This window comes from Eutrigla gurnardus, assembly GCF_963514095.1.
Source record: "Eutrigla gurnardus genome assembly, chromosome: 8".
Classification (NCBI taxonomy): Eukaryota; Metazoa; Chordata; class Actinopteri; order Perciformes; family Triglidae; genus Eutrigla; species Eutrigla gurnardus.
This window is the reverse complement of record NC_139922.1, coordinates 18,508,475-18,527,293: the sequence shown is the minus strand read 5'-3', so window position 1 is coordinate 18,527,293 and position 18,819 is coordinate 18,508,475. Positions and strand designations below refer to the sequence as shown.

Here is an 18,819-nt window from a genome sequence, read left to right as displayed (position 1 = left end):
ATTTTAGTCACAGCGCGCCGCTGTCACCCGGCCCGAGTACAACAATACATATACAGAACAACCCGCGGCGCGAGGAGCAATAAACCGAGTACACAACACAAAAGGGTGTCACTAAATACTCAATCCCCTCCCAAATTAATTTAGTCACTAGGCGCCTCCTCCCCTACCCACCCCCACCCTCTACTCCAGCTCCGCGGCAGCAGGTTGGAGCTCGTCCTGGAGGAGCCGTGGGATGCTGCTGAACACACCCTTCGTGCACTTCGCCGTCTTTTCACATCAGTGTGGACCAACAAACTGAAGAACACCGTCCGTCACCAAATATGTGGCGTAGTAGCGGATGACTGCATCTGCTTTAGGTGAGCCGCTGCGTTCAGACCGCTAGCCTCTGTAGCAACGCAACGTTAACCCTAATGAGAAAAAAATAAAACTGCGTGAGCGTTTTTATCCTCGGGGAATGACGTCAAAGCCCAGATACATGTCAGCGGCATTATGACACAGTATTCTCTTGTTGTGTGTTGCCTAGCTTGTGTTAGCCCGGTCGTCTGAATCATGTTCCATCATTGCAAAGCTAACGTCAGTACGGAGGAGAGGCTGTGTTCAAGAGGCACAGTCTAGGAATCCAGGTCTGAACATCCTCACTGTCAATCCACTTTAACTTGATGCTGACACTCTGACGCGTTACAGGTTTTCTGTGATGGGGGGGTCAAAGATGTTCGTGCCCCTGGCTGTGGTGGTGGTGGTGGTGGTCCTCCTCTCGGTGCTGCTGACGGGAGCATCTCACGCCGGGCCCGAGATGGACCCGTACAAAATCTTGGGAGTGACCAGGAGTGCCAGCCAGGCTGAGATCAAGAAGGTCTATAAGCGTCTTGCAAAAGAATGGTAAAATATTCTCTCACGTGATGCTGACCCGTTTTTGTGAGCCTCATCCATTCCTTAACTGATATCTTCTTCTCAAGGCACCCCGACAAAAACAAAAACCCAGGTGCTGAGGACATGTTCATCAAGATCACCAAATCTTATGAGGTAAATCATTTAAAAAAAATTGCAATTCCACTCATAGAATATGCAGCTGGTGCGTAGAGGAAGATGTCTGCTCTACTGATATTTGCTCGATCCCAAATCTAGATCCTGTCCAGTGAGGACAAACGTGCCAATTATGACCGTTACGGGCAGACCGACGACACCCAGCAATATGGCAGCGCTCGCTACGCTCACCGCCAAGACAGCTTTTACTTCGACGAGTCCTTCTTCAACTTTCCCTTCAACAGCAAGAACCACAGGGACTTCGCCGACAACAAGTACACGCTGCACTTCAACCAGTACGTCAACGACGTGGTGCCCGACAGCTACAAGAGACCATACCTGATCAAGATCACCTCGGACTGGTGCTTCAGCTGCATCCACATCGAGCCTGTGTGGAAAGAGGTGGTGCAGGAGATGGAGAATCTAGGTTTGGATTTCAACTATGAATCATCCAGAAGTATCCAGCAGCCCTGCCGTCCATAAAATACCATACGCAGAGTTGAAAATGTGTGTTTTTGTGGACGTCCTGTCTTTGCAGGTGTCGGGATAGGTGTGGTGGACGTTGGCTATGAAAGACGCTTAGCCAATCACCTCGGCGCCCATCGCACCCCATCCATACTTGGAGTCATAAATGGCAAAGTGACGTTTTTTCATTACGCTGTCGCAAAGGAGCACCTGAGGCAGTTTGTAGAAGACCTTCTTCCTCAGAGACTTGTGGATTGGGTACATACATATCTCTCTGTCCAATGATAAACATTGTGTATGCATTACAGTGAGGACGACTGAATTATGTAAAATGTAGGGCAAACATTTCTAGGGGATAAACATTGTGCACGTTCTACACTTCAGGTCACTGACAAGAATGACCTGCAGTTCCTGAACAGCTGGCATGAGCTCAACAAGCCACACGTGCTGCTGTTCGACCAAGTTCCTGTAGTTCCCCTGCTGTACAAAGTAGGCTGACCTTGCAGTTTCTACGTCAAATGTACCTCGGTTGCCACCGACAGTAATAACCTAACTATCTTTTATCACGTGTCTCCACAGCTGACAGCTTTTGCCTATAAGGACTACTTGCAGTTCGGCTACGTGGACCAGGGCCTCTCAGAGACCGCTAACCTGCAGAAACAGTTCAATATTAACACTTACGCTCCGACCATGTTGGTCTTCAAAGAGAACATCGACAAGCCCGCCGACATCATTCAGGTACATCACAGCAGCGGGGAGCCATTATTCACTCCAGACACAGAACTACCACTCACTCGCTTCGTCTATGTCCTTATGTTTGTCCTCTGCAGGCCAAAGGAATGAAAAAGCAAATAATTGATGAGTTCATGTCAAACAACAGATTCCTCCTTGTGCCACGGCTGGTCAATCAGAAGCTCTTTGATGAGCTCTGTCCTGTCAAACAGTTCCATAGACGCAGGAAGTAAGAGCACGTTCCATTTTCTTTTTTCCATACAGCTGTTCATACTTGACAAGTCGGAGACGATTAAAAATATGAAACCAAAGTAAATGTATTTAATTGTTAAAAACAATTTAAAGATATGTATTTTACATATACAAGTCTTTCCTCCCCTCAGATACTGTGTCCTGCTGATCACAGGCGACGAAGAGACCTTTCTGTTTGGGAAACATGCGTTCCTTTCATTTGCCTCTGCCAATACCAAGGACGTCCTGAGATTTGCTTATGTGTACCAGCGGCTACAGCAACCTCTGTGTGACACGCTCATGCAGGACAAGGGCAGTACAGAGTCACCAGCACAGGTACACTCCTGTCCAACACAACACACACCATCTCCACTGGGAATCTATGTATGTGGGGATTTATGTTAAAGGGCTCCAGAGGGTCAAAGACTCAAGACTTTGTATGAACGTTCAAAGTTAAAGGAGTTGAAGAACAAGTGGCCAAAATGTATTTTTATCACTATTCCTCCGCAGTACAACTCCTGTTATCTGATTATGGTAAGAGGTGTGACATTTCTGACAAACCCACTAAGTGGTTGACCAATCACAACAGAGTGGGCCGACTGACCAATCAGAGCAGACTGGGCTTTTTGGGGCAGGAGGGGGCAGAAGCTCAAATAAAAATAAAAATCAAATATTTTTGGAAGTATCTGGAATTTGACTTAATTGCTAATGTTCCCATAAAAAGTGTGTTATGCCAGATTCATATTAACAAACGGATTGCTTTTTTACTCAGGTGGTGATCCTGGAGAGGCGGAATGCTGCAGGGAAAGCCTTGTTCAAGCCAGTGACCGCCTGGAACGGCAGCAAGGAAGACAAGCAGCATCTCCAGGAGGATCTGGAGCGTCTTCAGAAGGACCCGTCCATCCTCGTCCATGACGCCATGCTGCCTGAGCTCAACAACGAGTTTGCCTCTGTACGTTCTCTTTGAGTGAAAATAGAGGGCTAAATATCAAGCAGGCCTGTTACTAAGTGTAATAATGTCATTTTCTAGATGTTTGTCATTCGATGGATCTATGCATCCTACGATTACCTCTCTGAAGTCATAGATGATATTCTGCATAACAACTGGTAGGTTGAACTGGTCCACGCAGAAATGTTAACATGAAGATGAAATGTTTGTTACGTTAAAAATATTGAACTGCAACTGTTAATTTGCAAGGAAGTTTCTAGTCGCTGGACCGTTTGCACTAAGACATCTTTGATGTTTTGCAGGCGTGAGATGATGCCTCTTCTGTCCCTCATCTTCTCTGCCTTGTTCATCTTATTCGGAACTGTGGTCATCCAGGCCTTCAGGTCGGTTGCTTTACCTACACATCTAGACCACCAAAACTGTAACTATAGCAACACCAGCCTTTCCTGGGATTAGTGCGAGACAAGCCGAAGACAACAAAGCAATAATGCTATTCATTTTCACTCTTCTACACCTGCATGTCCCCTTTAGGAAAATGTTTTCATGTGTTTTCAGTGACTCAAGTGAGGATAAGCAGACTAAACCAAAGGCAAAAGATGGAACAAAAGCAGAAAATGGGTCACCAGGAACTGGTAGCGCTTCAAGGCAAGAATACATTTATAAATGTCCATGTTAACGCTTTAACGACCACAGGATTTAACATCCTTTTTTTTTTCTTTTTTTTTTGCCGTTTGTTTTAGTCGGCCTCCCAAGAAGAATTTTGTGGAGGTGACAGAGCTGACTGATATCACTTACATGAGCAACCTGGTGAAGCTGAGGCCAGGACACATGAACATAGTGCTGGTGCTCACCGACGCTTCCAAGAACATCCTCCTTAGCAAGTTTGCCAAAGAGGTCTACTCCTTCACAGGGTAAGCTACCACCAAATGGAGTCCACGCTATTTTAGTGTTTTGTTGTTAAACAATCCAATTTATAGATAGTTCATCACATTCACCCTTTAAAACACTCTTCTAGGAGCATGACGCTGCATTTCTCCTTCCTGAATATCGACAAACACGGCCAGTGGATGAACACACTGCTGGAATACGCCCAGGACGCCATGCATATCGACGCTGACGAGGACGACGGGGGGAACCGCAAGATGGACTACACCGGCTACGTGCTGGCGCTTAACGGCCACAAAAAGTACCTTTGTCTGTTTAAGCCCGTCTACACCGGGGAAGACCCTGACAGCAAGTCATCCGAGGATGAAGGGGGCACCACGGGGGGGAGGTCAAGATCCCGTTCCCGTGACGACCACCCGCCGCGCAGATCCAACCGATCCCGGAGCTTGTCCACGCTGCAGATCCACCACAAACTGGACCGCCTGGGGTTGTGGATGGAAAGGCTCATGGAAGGCACTTTGCCTCGCTACTACATCCCCACATGGCCGGGACTCGACAAAATCACCCCCACTAAATAGAACCAGGCACGTTCTGCTAGAGCTGCCTTTATTTGCACTCCAGATATTTAATGGCTACAGACGTCTTCAAAAGTTGGGTCAATATTACAGACTTTAGTGAAACTCCTGTGGGACCCCCTCTTCCACTCGTGGCATGCTGTTTTCTAACTATTGGTTGTCATGTTTCATTCAGGCAAATGCTGCTTCCACAGCCATGTCGACAGCAAACTAATTCACTGTGGCCGCCTGGGAACTCTGCTGGCTTCTTGACCACCTAACATATTCACACACGCACTGAAAGGAGGCAGGAGAACTTAGTCTTCATGGGTGAATACTGTGAATAGATGCATGTCTCTAGCATCAAACGTCTTGCCTTTTCATGCATCTCGGCACATTTTTTTTTTCCAGTTCTAGATGATGCTGTCTCGCTTGTGCAATATAGCGTACCAATATAACAACCTCAGTTAGCCAGTAGCTTTATGTAGCAAACATGACCGACAGGCTTCCCATTTCATTTCCTGAATGTTTCCCACATGGACTGATTCATTATCATTACGTCGTCTTGGAATCCGTAGACATGATAGCGAAGGCAAACTTAGTGCTTGTTTGGGTTATTAGTTTGTTTCGTCAACATTAAATGTAAAAACGTTCATATAAATTTGGTGCGATGTGTGTAAATATTGTACATAATCATGTTATCTAGAGGACCTGTATTTTAAAGAGTCTGTAACTTAAAAGATAAGGTGAATGTTTTACATGAATTTATCAAAATGTTGTTCTATGTTGTTTTGTTTTTTTCCTAAGATTGTTTTTTTTTTTTTTTACAGGTTAATGTAAAAAAAGAAAAAAATGTGTGCTAATGGTCTTCAGTAGTGCATTTATCCTCTTGTTGGTTGTAATAAAATGCTTTTATGTTTGTTAATTACATTTGCAAAGTTTGCCTTTCTTACCAGCTGATGGCATTCAGCCTTTGAAAATAACGTGATGAACACCTAGTGGCTCAACACTAGTGTGCGGTTTAGAATGTCTGGTTTTTGCTCAGGTGTTAATATCTGTATTATATACTAATATCAATGATGGCTCTACTCTATGAATTCATTTACCAATACTTCAGTTATTCAGAACAAAAGAATACAGTTAATTTATGGTGTACACAGTAAAGAAAGTATTTAGGGACAAAAGTATTTAGATAACGTGATAATCTGCTACATATGCAACAATCATATGGAATGCTTCTACCGCTGCTACATACTGCTAACAACCGAAAAGTTTTAACCGTCTCCAGATTATTTACAAATGACCATGAATCTTCCTTCTTGTGAAGAAAATCACAACCTAATTTATTCAGTAATCATCTCCTCAAATCTAATGACTTTTCTCACTCCCCTGAAGTGTCCTGTGTTATACATCATACTTATTGGACATTTCTGATCCTACTTACACCTAAAGTTTGCTCAAATTCCCATTAAATGTAACTGAATCAGAAACCTCGACACCCTGCTTTATCCGGTTTCTCTAAATAATACACCAGTCTGTCATTTAACGTTCATTCCATCAGTTTATGTGAGTTGGTCCAAAATAAAAGTTTTACTTGCAACTACCCCTGTTTTCAATTGAGGTACCAACAATGATTTAATTGTAAAATATTCAGCAGAGTTCACAGAAATACGTCTCTTTGTAAATAAGCATCATTGATTCTGTGATTTTATTTGGTGCTTCTAATTGCCTGGAATTAAAAAATTAAGTAAATTGAGCCGAGCTAATTAAGAATAAGGCGAGAGCCTGTTGAGAGCTGAGGTGAAATGGTGCAATTCTGTCTGATGAGCAGATCTCATGATGCAAAAAATAGGATATTTAATATTAGACTGTTCCTTATTGGCCTGTAACTGCTGAGTCAGACTGTTTGGAAGCACCATTATGGCAAATGAAGCAGCATCTCTGTGAGGATGTAACTATGTGAGGAGTGTATCTGCTCTTAAGGAAGGAACCACATGGATTTTTAGAAAACATATCCTGAGAAACTGCTGCACTGAAACTACAATGCAAGGTAAGACAAAAATAAAATACTGGCTTCTTGTGTTTTTATTTATTAATTTTCCCTTTGCGTGTTAATGGATGGTTTTGTGAACGTGTGTAATGTTTTATGTTCTACAATGTTGTAATTCTGCCACAAGAGGGCACCATACAACCAGAAGTATGTTTGATCTTTTCAAGCATTCCTTTAAGTTTCCTGTTTCTGTTTATTTGGTAATTATGCGATTTAAGTCCTCATTTACAGCTTCAAACCCTCTTGTTTACCAGGATGCTTGGATGAGGCAAATTAAGCCGATTAAGGTTTAAACACTCTAAATGTGAGCTACACAAAACCTGTTTTCTCACATGCAATCAGTGAGAATGTAATTAGTATTTAGATGTAACTCCAGTTCTATTAGTGCGTTAGTAACCCACTGTAGCTACAAAACAAAGGAAATCAAATAGACCAAATCAATGCAATTTTTGTGCAAAATGATAAACAAAGCTATGCTCCTGGTGGCGTGGTGGTGATATCAACAGGTGAGCCATAATTCGCCACGCCTGTTTGTGTACTTGGTTGCATTTTGTTTTTACCGACACAATAACTTTGGTGGATGGAAAGGCACTTCCTGTAAACTGCACGGTGTAGCAACAGTAACTAAGGGTTTGGGTCCCCATGTGTATTTACTTATCTGATAGAGAAATAAGGAGCAGGGAAATGCTATAGAATGACGAAAGGTCAGATAGGCGTGGAAGCAAATGCCTTCTTGTTGTTGAGGAGTTCATATTTGATGTGTTTAACAACAACAACATTAAACATTCCTGCAGAAACCCATGTTTACTTTTAACCGTCTTTGTAATGAGGTCAGGTATTTGTGTTTTGATTTGAGGTAACAGTGGCTTGACGATGAACACAGAGTGCTTTGTGAAAGGAAACTCACTCCCTTCCTCTCAGAGTAGATCACCAAGTGTATTGGCATCATTTCAACATTCAGCTGTGTGTGGAAGAAAGATGGCCCATGTGTCCGTGGGTTTTAGTCTCAAGTGCAGAGGTCGAGTTCCTCTGCCGGTGTTCCCTTTTGATTACTGGAGCCTCATTGACTGCATCCTGTGTTTGTACATGTGTGTACTTTTGGCTGTATGACCTAAAGTCATCGGACACACACACACACACACACCTCCAAAATCAGCTGGGCACCGTAGTTTGTAGCATTACTCGGGGACTATTTTCAACCGTGGATTAATACTTTTGGTGCATAAGTGAGTATTTTCGGCAGCAGGACATCGTACATGGGATTCCTTCAAAAGAAATTGCTGTCTATTGTAACGAAAGAGCATGACACACAGTAGTGTGACCTCATCATGGTGCATCATGTCTATGGTACAAAGGAATAACAAACTAGGCTTTAGCTGCACAGACAATACATCAATTCATATTGGTTTTGGTCTTTTTGTGATGGCAGATATTAGACTTAGACTATTCATCACAGCAAGTCAAACTCAAGAAGAAAAAAGGGTCTTACTCCTGTGATGGACACTTTTTTTAAACTTTTGGTCTTTTGCCTTGCTGCCCACATCTCATGCACCCGTTCTCAGAGAGAGATACAAAAGAATACACCTAGGTCTTATCAGGCTGTCCTGACATAATACCCCTTCCAGCTTCCTCTAATGCTGACCTATTTTAGATCACACACACACACACACACACACACACACACACACACACACACACACACACACACACACACACACACACACACACACACACACACACACACACACACACACACACACACACACACACACACACACACAGTGACTGCAGTTAAGTTAAATCCATTCATTATTTCACTGTGGGAATTAAACCTTGGGTTTTGAGGCAGAAGTCTAGAAAAGATAAAATCTTGTAAAAGTTAAGACAAAGTTAGAGGTACGTCTGCATAACATCCTTTCGTATCTCCACCTCCTGTAATCTCACACGGTGAGCTGGCTGAATTAACTGGGAATCAAACATCCCTGGAGTTAAAGCTGCACCTCAGTTTGACTCCTGCAGGGGGATTTGAGCTCAGTCAAATTGCCTGCAGAAGAAAATCCATGGAATTAACTGAAGCGGTAAGTAAATCTATACTTGCTGAAATATTTATGGGCCCTGATTGAGTCTGGTTTTATTTTCATCGATGACACTAGAAAGGAAGATTTTAAATTGACCTGTTTAAGCAAAATCTATCAGCCAACCTTCACGTGTTGGCTGATAGATTTGTTCCTCTGAAAAATAATTTCACGAGCTGAATCGTTCAAATTGATTCAAAAGCCATACATCGGATAGTTTGCAGTAACTGCCCAGACAGTGAGCAAACAAGCAAGATGAACAATATACACTCAACAAAAATATAAACGCAACACTTTTGTTTTTGCTCCCATTTTTCATGAGATGGACTTAAAGATCTAAAATTCATTACAGATACACAATATTACCATTTCTCTCAAACATTGTTCACAAATCTGTCTAAATGTGTGATAGTGAGCACTTCTGCTTTGCTGAGATAATCCATCCCACCTCACAGGTGTGCCACATCAAGATGATGATCTGACATCATGATTAGTGCACAGGTGTGCCTTATACTGCCCACAATAAAAGGCCACTCTGAAATGTGCAGTTTTGTCTCACAGCAAAATGCCACAGATGCCACAAGCATTGAGGGGGCGTGCAATTGGCATGCTGACAGCAGGAATGTCAACCAGATCTGTTGCTCGTGCATTGAATGTTCATTTCTCCACCATAAGCCGTCTCCAAAGGCGTTTCAGAGAATATGGCAGTACATCCAACCGGCCTCACAACCGCAGACCACGTGTAACCACACCAGCCCAGGACCTCCACATCCAGCAGGTTCACCTCCAAGATCGTCTGAGACCAGCCACTCAGACAGCTGCTGAAACAATTGGTTTGCATAACCAAACAATTTCTGCACAAACTGTCAGAAACCGTCTCGGGGAAGCTCAACTGCATGCTCGTCGTCCTCATCGGGGTCTTGACCTGACTCCAGCTCGTCGCCGTAACAGACTTGAGTGGGCAAATGCTCACATTCGATGGCGTCTGGCACGTTGGAGAGGTGTTCTCTTCACGGATGAATCTCGGTTTACATTGTTCAGGGCAGATGGCAGACAGCGTGTGTGGCGTCGTGTGGGTGAGCGCTTTGCTGATGTCAATGTTGTGGATCGAGTGGCCCATGGTGGTGGTGGGGTTATGGTATGGGCAGGCATCTGTTATGGACGAAGAACACAGGTGCATTTTATTGATGGCATTTTGAATGCACAGAGATACCGTGATGAGATCCTGAGGCCCATTGTTGTGCCATACATCCATGAACATCACCTCATGTTTCAGCAAGATAATGCACGGCCCCATGTTGCAAGGATCTGTACACAATTCTTGGAAGCTGAAAATGTCCCAGTTCTTGCATGGCCAGCATACTCACCGGACATCTCACCCATTGAGCATGTTTGGGATGTGCTTGACCGGCGTATACGACAGCGTGTACCAGTTCCCACTAATATCCAGCAACTTCGCACAGCCATTGAAGAGGAGTGGACCAACATTCCACAGGCCACAATTGACAATCTGATAAACTCTATGCGAAGAAGATGTGTTGCACTGCATGAGGCCAATGGTGGTCACACCAGATACTGACTGGTTCTGAGTCCCCAGACCCCCAATAAAGCAAAAAAAATGCACATTTCAGGGTGGCCTTTTATTGTGGACAGTCTAAGGCACACCTGTGCACTAATCATGATGTCAGATCAGCATCTTGATGTGGCACACCTGTGAGGTGGGATGGATTATCTCAGCAAAGCAGAAGTGCTCACTATCACACATTTAGACTGATTTGTGAACAATGTTTGAGAGAAATGGTAATATTGTGTATCTGGAATGAATTTGAGATCTTTAAGTCCATCTCATGAAAAATGGGAGCAAAAACAAAAGTGTTGCGTTTATATTTTTGTTGAGTGTATATATATATATATATATTTATATTAACTTCAAGTAACAGACCAGTCACCAAAAAACTATCCAGTTACCATTCCCTCTCTGATGTGATAATTCAGTCAAAACAGGAAGTTATTCTTTTGTTTTCAAATGTTGCTATGGTGAGATCACTTCCTGTCAGTCTGAGACTGCCAGAGTCCTTCCCTAGCTTGTTTGTATGTGCTCTCGGAAATCCAACACGAAGAAGAGGAAGCAGCATGCGACTGCGGCAACAAACACACATAGTGGAGGCAGTGAGGCGAAAGCTAACAGTGCAAATGAGGGAGCACAGGACCAGCTTTAATAAAGTGAGGACACCTGACATGATGCAAAACCCAGGGCCGTCAAATAGTCCAAAAAGGATTTTCCTAATCAGGAACGATGTGAACGCTAATTCTTTTATTTTCTAATTCTTCTGTTTGATTCTTGTGAAGCTACACCGGGGAAGGCAGCTGGATATTTGTATAACATAATCAGTTGAATGCACAGACTGCAGAGTGTTTATCCCACAACGCGTAACGCACACAATTTTGTGTGTTGTTGTACTCACCTGACTGAGCGGCACCACAAAGACGGCTTCAAGTGCTCATTCATTCACTCCTCTCTGGTCCCTACAGGTCCACTCTTCCTCTCTGGTCCCAGTATTACAGGTCCACGCTTCCTCTCTGGTCCCTACAGCTTCACTCTTCCTCTACGGTCCCAGTATTACAGGTCCACGCTTCCTCTCTGGTCCCTACAGGTCCACTCTTCCTCTCCGGTCCCAGTATTACAGGTCCACGCTTCCTCTCTGGTCCCAGTATTACAGGTCCACTCTTCCTCTCCGGTCCCTACAGGTCCACTCTTCCTCTCTGGTCCCTACAGGTCCACTCTTCCTCTACGGTCCCAGTATTACAGGTCCACTCTTCCTCTCCGGTCCCAGTATTACAGGTCACTCTTCCTCTCTGGTCCCAGTACTAGTCCACTGTTTGAGCTGTGAAACAGAAGTCACCACCGGGCAGACATGTTAGCCAGACCCAGCATGCTCCTGCTGTGCTGCTGTAGAGATCAGTGAGGTCACGAACATTGTGAGTGTCGCTTCGCCTGCTCCCCAGGTGTTGCAAATCAGGCATTAATTAAGAAAAACAATGCCCACTTACAATCATCCAGTCCAACATAGGAGGTTTGGCAAAAGCATCGTGCTGTTTTTAATATTTTTAATCTTGCAGTTGACTGGATGGAGGTGCATATTGTCTTCTCCCTCCCTCCCTTCTCTTCCTTCACTCATTTTCTTCTCCAGTCTGCCGTCCTGCCAGCAGCAGGCTGAGCATCCATCCTCCCTCACTTTCCTTTGTATTTGTTGTGCAAACAGCAGATACAGCCCAAAGTTTTCACACAGCCTGCTGGGTTGTTTTGTTCCTTTCGGTTTGTCGTCCGCATCTTGTTTTCCGGTTCTTCTTCACTTTCTCTGAATTTCCCCTCCTTCCTATGCCATTCTAAATTCTCTTTATTGTTTCCCTCCTCCTTATCCAGATTTGTAAAACATACCATCTTTATTGCCACCAGGAACCATATGGAGATTCAAGACAAACAAACCGATAAAATGAATATAGCTTCCAGAATATGGTAATCAAGTAGTGTGTCTGTTCAGTCTGCACTGCCGGCTGCTTGACGAGGAACAGGGCGCTGTCACTGCCGCCTGTAACTTTGTAGAATTCTAGCTTTCATTTTGTGTGTTTTACTAATGCTGTCGCAAACACATCACCATCTGTCCACGCCGGCTAACGGGTGAGGTGTCTTCTCTCTCCTGTATTTATAGAGATAATAAGCCCTTTCACACCCGAGGCATGTGATAAACCTTTGATTCTTGTCAAACATTAACCATAGAGGAGGCACAACAGAACATCCTAATGTGAATACGTTTGCAATACCTTTGTGTCATTGAGGTATGATGACTTAGAAACTATTCTTGTGACTTCACTTCATTTTACATTTCTGCCAAAGTGCTACTGGCAACTAATCTGTAATCGAAGACGGTAGAGGACAAAACAGGAGGACAATGGAAAACAAACCATGCTAAATTTCAACAAACATTTATTTGTGAATTCTATGGCAAACAGGAGGCAGTTATAATATCTTGTTTAACAAGCTACATTGGTCGGAAAAGAAAAAAAAAATCCCCAACCTTTATTTTTTCTTAAAAAATGCACATATTTGTTCATTTAACATTTGCTGCCTTTTTTTTTCTTGTTATTTTTTCCCCATCCGCTTCAAAATGCACCTATGTACAGAAGAAATGCTCAAGTGTGGCCTATAAAGGGAGAGAGCTACATACTTCCACAGCGACCCGGGTCAGATCAGCTGTCGACATTCAGCTTTTCTCAAAGAAACAAAAAAGACAGGGAGCGTACAAACCTTTTCTTTCTTTTCAAGTTGCAATACAAGGGGACACGTTTCCATACTGTGTACTCATTAATTAGTCTTTCATCGCATTCTCTTTTTATTCAACAAGCGTTATTAAAAAAAGAAGAAGACAAGAGTAGGTTATATAAAGCAAATTTACAGGCAGTCTCTAGGTAATAGTTTAGCTAACATTATGGACAGCTAAGAGTTCATTTACATATTCCCATGATGTAATAATCACATGAATGGTATGGAAACACCTTAACAGGCTTACAGATACAAGGGAATAATGAGACTCATGGTTTGTGCCAATGCAACCCGCAAGAACTCATCAGTTATTGGCTGGTGATGATGTGTGACCTGTAAAACGGCCAGTCATTGGCTGCAATGTCTAGTACTAAGAACCTGAGGGAGGGGGGGCAGAGGCAGACCTGACCAATAACATCGGAGTCGGACAAAGATTTGCAGTCCTATGCTGAATGCGCCATTTCAGATCTTTATAGTAAATGCAAGTAAATACACCCACATTAAATACCAGTAGCTGTGAGATGTATTTCCAGTTATATGTCACATGTGACGTTATTATAAAGAAAAAAAACAAAAACATCATTAAATTATCATTTTAACTTTTAAAAGTAACAAAAACGAATATTTTATATGAGTTTTCAAATCAGCTAAAAACATGAAACGTTTTTCTCTTTGCATCGTCTAATACGAACCCAGCATTAAAACAACAGTGGCAGTTTTAGCCACGACCTGAACATCCACTGGATGAGCGTAGCTTTTGTCTAAAATACAGTCCTATGCTCGATTGTTGCAATATCAACCCAAAACACCTGGAGGTTGGCTAAAACATCTAAACAGATTCTTGGTCCGAATTTTTTCAACCGCCCGGAGGTCTGGTCACGCAAAAACAAAGTGAAGCAAAACTAATTTCTAAGGCATACTGTCCTCCTGACGTTGAGGTCCCTTATTGGCTTGTACCACGTATTGTCCGTCACCATGTGTGTCGCAGACCAACCACTGAAGATGAATGTAAACACAAGTCAGTCTACACCTGCTGCAAAACAAACAAATTAAGACATCTAATCCAAACTCTCATCAGTGCAGTTTCGCACTTAGTATCTCCAGAAACAAAGAAGAAGAAGAAAGTGTTTAAATGAAACCAAGACATTTTTTGTAGAGGAAAGGCACAAAGTGACCTTCTGGTTAACAGTGAGACTAAATGACCTTGGTATACAGGAATCAGAGAAGTACTGTTACAGATACATCAGCCGTATGGTTTGTGTCGTCTCATGAAGCTTCTCACAGTACAGCAATGGACTAAAACGTGTAAGAGGTAGAGCATAATCTGGCAAACAAGAATTTTTGTTTGGACATCAACGACTTCTAAAGAAGATCGACATCAAATTTGCAGCTGACATATTTGTACTGAAATTATGAATGAGCAAACGACACAGTTGTTTGAGTAAATTTAGTCTATTTTGGAAAGAGTAGATTTGTCTCAGGTTTGTGCTTTTATTTTGTAAGGGTTGTGTTCTTCCAATTGAAAGACGATTAAATAAGACCCATTACTGGCGTTTGGTAGATTTAATTTGCGACGGATTAATAGCTCACTATGACCTATTCTGTAGTTTTGCATTGTATCCAAAAGTAGAAATGGTGGCAAACCTCAGGGTATGATAAAGGTTCCTTTGTGGTTTTAAGTTCTGTGCCTGGAGTGTGGTGGGATAGACTGAGTCATTATTGGACTACGGATACACTTTTTTTGTTTTTAACGCAGCCATAATGGAGACACTCAGTTTATGGGCCACAGTGAATGGAAAATGTTTTCAGTTGTTTTTGATTTCTTTGACTAATGTGTGATCTATTTTGAGTGTAGGTAATAACATGTTGGCCAGCTGGTCAGCTATCACTGTCTTGACATGCAGTATGCACTGTAATTTGTGCAAGAAAGTACTATGACCAATCTTTATTCTTTTAACCGCTGGTTGGAACAACTGTACGTTTTTAACTATTTTTTGTCTGTTGTCATTGACTTGAGGTTTGATAAAAATGTGCCAGACCTCCTGACCAGGAATAAACCACTGAAAACCTTTGTTTTAAAACGTCGACTACATTAGCATAGCTATTCCAAACAGGAGCTGTATGTTTAGCCATATTTTGAATAACTGGAGGAAACAGAAAATTGGATCATTGTTAGAATTGGTGGTTTGTAACTCAAAAGCTTTAAAGAGAATATGGAATGTCAAAAGAACGGAATCGTATTAGCTGCGCTTTTTGGGAGACTTGGAAACATTTCATGAGGTTATATGATCCCATGTGGTCTTTAACTAATCAGATTGTTTTGACTAAAACTACCTGTTGCATAATTGCGGTCCAACAGTCTATTTCTGTGGCAGGTCACTTTTGAAGCGGTTTCAGACGGCGGGTTTTCCTCCCAGTAGTGAGGGCAGGACTGGAGACAGACAGCAGCGTTCAGACTGTGGGTTTTCCTCACTGTGTTATTTAAATACGTGCGCCGTTACTGTAATGCCCTATTTTAAACCGCTGAGTCATGACATGGTGCGCGGCGACGGAGAAACGCTGGGAGAGACGTATTAAAATGGATGGCGAGCCCCAGGCAGACTTTACACTAAGTAGCACCATGATAACTAAACAGAAAGAATAGAAACAAACAAAACATCCATATAAAATAAACAGAATAATTTACTTTCCAGAAACACAATAACCCTTGGTATAAAAAAAGTGAATATATAGTATATCCTATTATTCCTGTAAACCATCTTGTCCTTCCTCCATTGTGGTACAGTACTTTTACATAGTACAGCCCGATCGCAATTATGTGCATAAAAACAATCTTACCCATTAAAAAAAAAAGGCCTGCTGGGTTTGTTTGTGTGTTTCTATGGAGTCCAGTTTTGGTGTGAGCTGACTAAAAGGTAATCTGACAGGCACTTTAAATATCTGTTGATTGATTAAAAACACAACCACATGGCAAACAGAGGGACAGGAGAATAAATGGAGTAAAAACCCTTCCAAATATGATTGTTTTCAGCGTACAGTATATATTTTTTTAAGTTTTCAATTCACCAGTAAGACCATTTGTGTCATTTCCCCCTGCAACATATTTTCAGACTTCATTCCCAGATATTTCTGGTGTGCAGAGACCCCACTTAAAGACATTTTATATTGTTGGAGCTGACTGCCATGCATGTAAAAAAAAAATAATCAAATTAAATAAATAAAAAAAAGAAAATCATGAATGCATTTGTTAAAAAGTAAAAACTCAGTGCTTTAACTACTCTGGCTGCAGATGGAGAGTCACGGCTCTTGGTTTGTTGTTCACCAAGGCAACGATATAATGCTACATTTTCAAAATGCGTATGGATTTGGTACAGTAGCTACACCGTACGAAAAAGGACATTTGTGCGTGAAAGAAGAGCGGAGTGAAATGAGGGAGTTTTTAAAAAAACGATCCCTTTCACTACAACGCTGAGTATTGAATGATTCAAACGATACACAGACAAAACGATACACATCTCGGAAAGCCTCTCTACTGACAGGAATGCATCTGAATTCACTGTTTGGAGTTTGTGAGCCATTCTGGATGAGTTTGATCCCAGAAGCACAGAGGGTAGGGGATGCACCGATAATCCTGGATGGACGTCGTTGATTTCATTATTGACCTCATTTTCCTCACTTTTTTCAAAGGAATGGAGTGGAATGGAATGTTTTGGTTTGGGTTTCTGTAGCATGATCCCAAAATCGTCGTTGAGGCACTCTGAAAAACCGGTGAAAGAAGTTTGAAAAGTTCGAAAATTCAAATCTGCAGATGGGTTTTTAAGTTAACCTTGCGGTAAATAAGAACTGAAATGTTTTAGGACAATGTGCTGTAGGACTAAACACAACATCATGACATGATTTTAACTAATGTCCTAACATTGAGTGCTTCCACCCCCTTTACGTACCCTATGTGGGCTTTTTGTATCTTATTGTCTTACCCGTGTCTTGATGCAAAACCCAATTGGCTCTCCGGGGACAAATAAAGTTGACATCAGTCAAGAAATACCTTAAAAAATATGAAACAAAACAGGCACTTTCTGCCTGCTGTAACAGGTTGAAACAAAGATGAGACTTTTTCCAATCAGACTCTGGAGGCTAACACATTTGAAGAAAGCTTTTCTTACATCTACAAAGTTTAAGTCACGGCTACGATGCCCCAAAATGTCCCCTTAATTGTGGCCGTCAGGGAATTGTAGCGGACAGTTACTTCTAAACAAGCCGGTTTGCTACTACACAACCATGGTAGGAGGTCCACTCAAATCCGTTTCATGGTCTCATTTATAGAGCTGACAAGTCCAAACATCCATCGGTGGAGGCTAACGCTGGTCATGCTGGGATTTGCAGTCCAACAGTCCTTGACTTCAGAGAAACACTGAATACTATTAGACCGCAACTGAAGCAGATCCTCGAGGAGGTTTTCGGATCCGGAATGTTATTGTGCTAATCAATCAAGAAAGGCATCGCATTCCCCAGCACAGCATGTGTGCAGGTGACGAAGAGGTTCAGAGAGAAATGATCTTTCCAGTAGCGTCGGCCGTCTCCCCCTCTCCTCTTCTCCTCTTCTATACGGCATCTCCCAAGTAACATGCACTTTCAACGCATACCTCTTTTCTCCCTTTTTGCTTATCTGTAAATCCAACATGGCTACTGGTCCAACAGCAGGGTCGCAACATGACGTGGATTTTCTAGACCATTTGTAGTACCTTATTCTTTAAATGGGGGGGTAAGTAGTCCAGTCCTGACATCATGGTTTTACTTGTTTAGTTACGCGTGTCAGATTAAGTGTGTGTTGATGTTTTATGTCCTGCTGGTAGTTTTGTGGTTGGATTTGTTACTGGGTTTCAGTCCTCCCTGTCCTTGGCATCAGAATGGTACCGTCCAAGACAAGTGTAACATGTGTAGTGTGTGTGTTGTTATGACTGTGTGTGTGTGTGTGTGTGTGTGGCAGTGGGTTTGTGGGGCAGTCCGTGCAGTGTGCTCGTAGTGTGTGTTATGTTTGGCAGTGCAGGTTGTAGGTGTGTATGTACATTTGGTGAAAGTGTGTTTTTATGGCAGTGAAGAATCAGCGTTGCTTGTGTGTGTGTGTGTGTGTGTGCGTGTGTGTGTGTGTGTCTTTGAACGTGGCAGTAGCGAGGTGTCGTCATTCATTACAGGTGTCCACCTTCTCCTCGGTTGCCGTCGGAGACTCTTGTGGGCGGTGCTTGCACTGGCCGAGCGAATGGCGAGTCGCTGCTCTTGATGGTCGGGTGAGGCACGAGGATTGGCCCGCGCAGTCACAGGGTGCATCCTGGGAGATGGAAAGATGTCTTATTTAGCCAAACACGCAGGCATGAATGTATTTTTTCATATTATGCATCTCAATTACAGCTTATATTCTTGCAGATCACTTTTGATTTACTTTACTATGGCTGCCATATTTATCTCAGACAGCCATCAGTTTCCACTCAGTTCTGTAATATGAGTAAATATTTGCAGAAAATTGCTTGAGATGAGGA

General features: G+C 42.6%; 2 protein-coding genes across 4 annotated transcripts in view; one reads left to right on the top strand and one right to left on the bottom strand.

The window, feature by feature from the left end:
• Nucleotides 1–206: 206 nt before the first annotated feature.
• Nucleotides 207–5,162, top strand: dnajc16 (DnaJ (Hsp40) homolog, subfamily C, member 16). Its single transcript, XM_084014471.1, has 15 exons — nt 207–356; nt 685–879; nt 957–1,023; nt 1,126–1,450; nt 1,562–1,746; nt 1,873–1,977; nt 2,068–2,226; nt 2,319–2,449; nt 2,604–2,787; nt 3,224–3,403; nt 3,482–3,558; nt 3,703–3,783; nt 3,956–4,045; nt 4,141–4,311; nt 4,416–5,162. Exons 2-15 carry the CDS (start codon nt 695–697, stop codon nt 4,861–4,863), a joined length of 2,388 nt encoding a protein of 795 aa, XP_083870597.1. The 5' UTR covers nt 207–356; nt 685–694; the 3' UTR covers nt 4,864–5,162.
• Nucleotides 5,163–15,364: 10,202 nt separating this feature from the next.
• mtcl2 (microtubule crosslinking factor 2) overlaps nt 15,365–18,819 on the bottom strand; it is a 75,428-nt gene continuing 71,973 nt past the window's right edge. For all 3 annotated transcript variants that reach the window (XM_084014586.1, XM_084014585.1, XM_084014584.1), the window contains exon 24: nt 15,365–18,611. In XM_084014586.1, the coding sequence (XP_083870712.1) occupies nt 18,465–18,611 (147 nt within the window). In that variant the 3' untranslated portion in view covers nt 15,365–18,464. The remainder of the gene's footprint in view (nt 18,612–18,819) is intronic.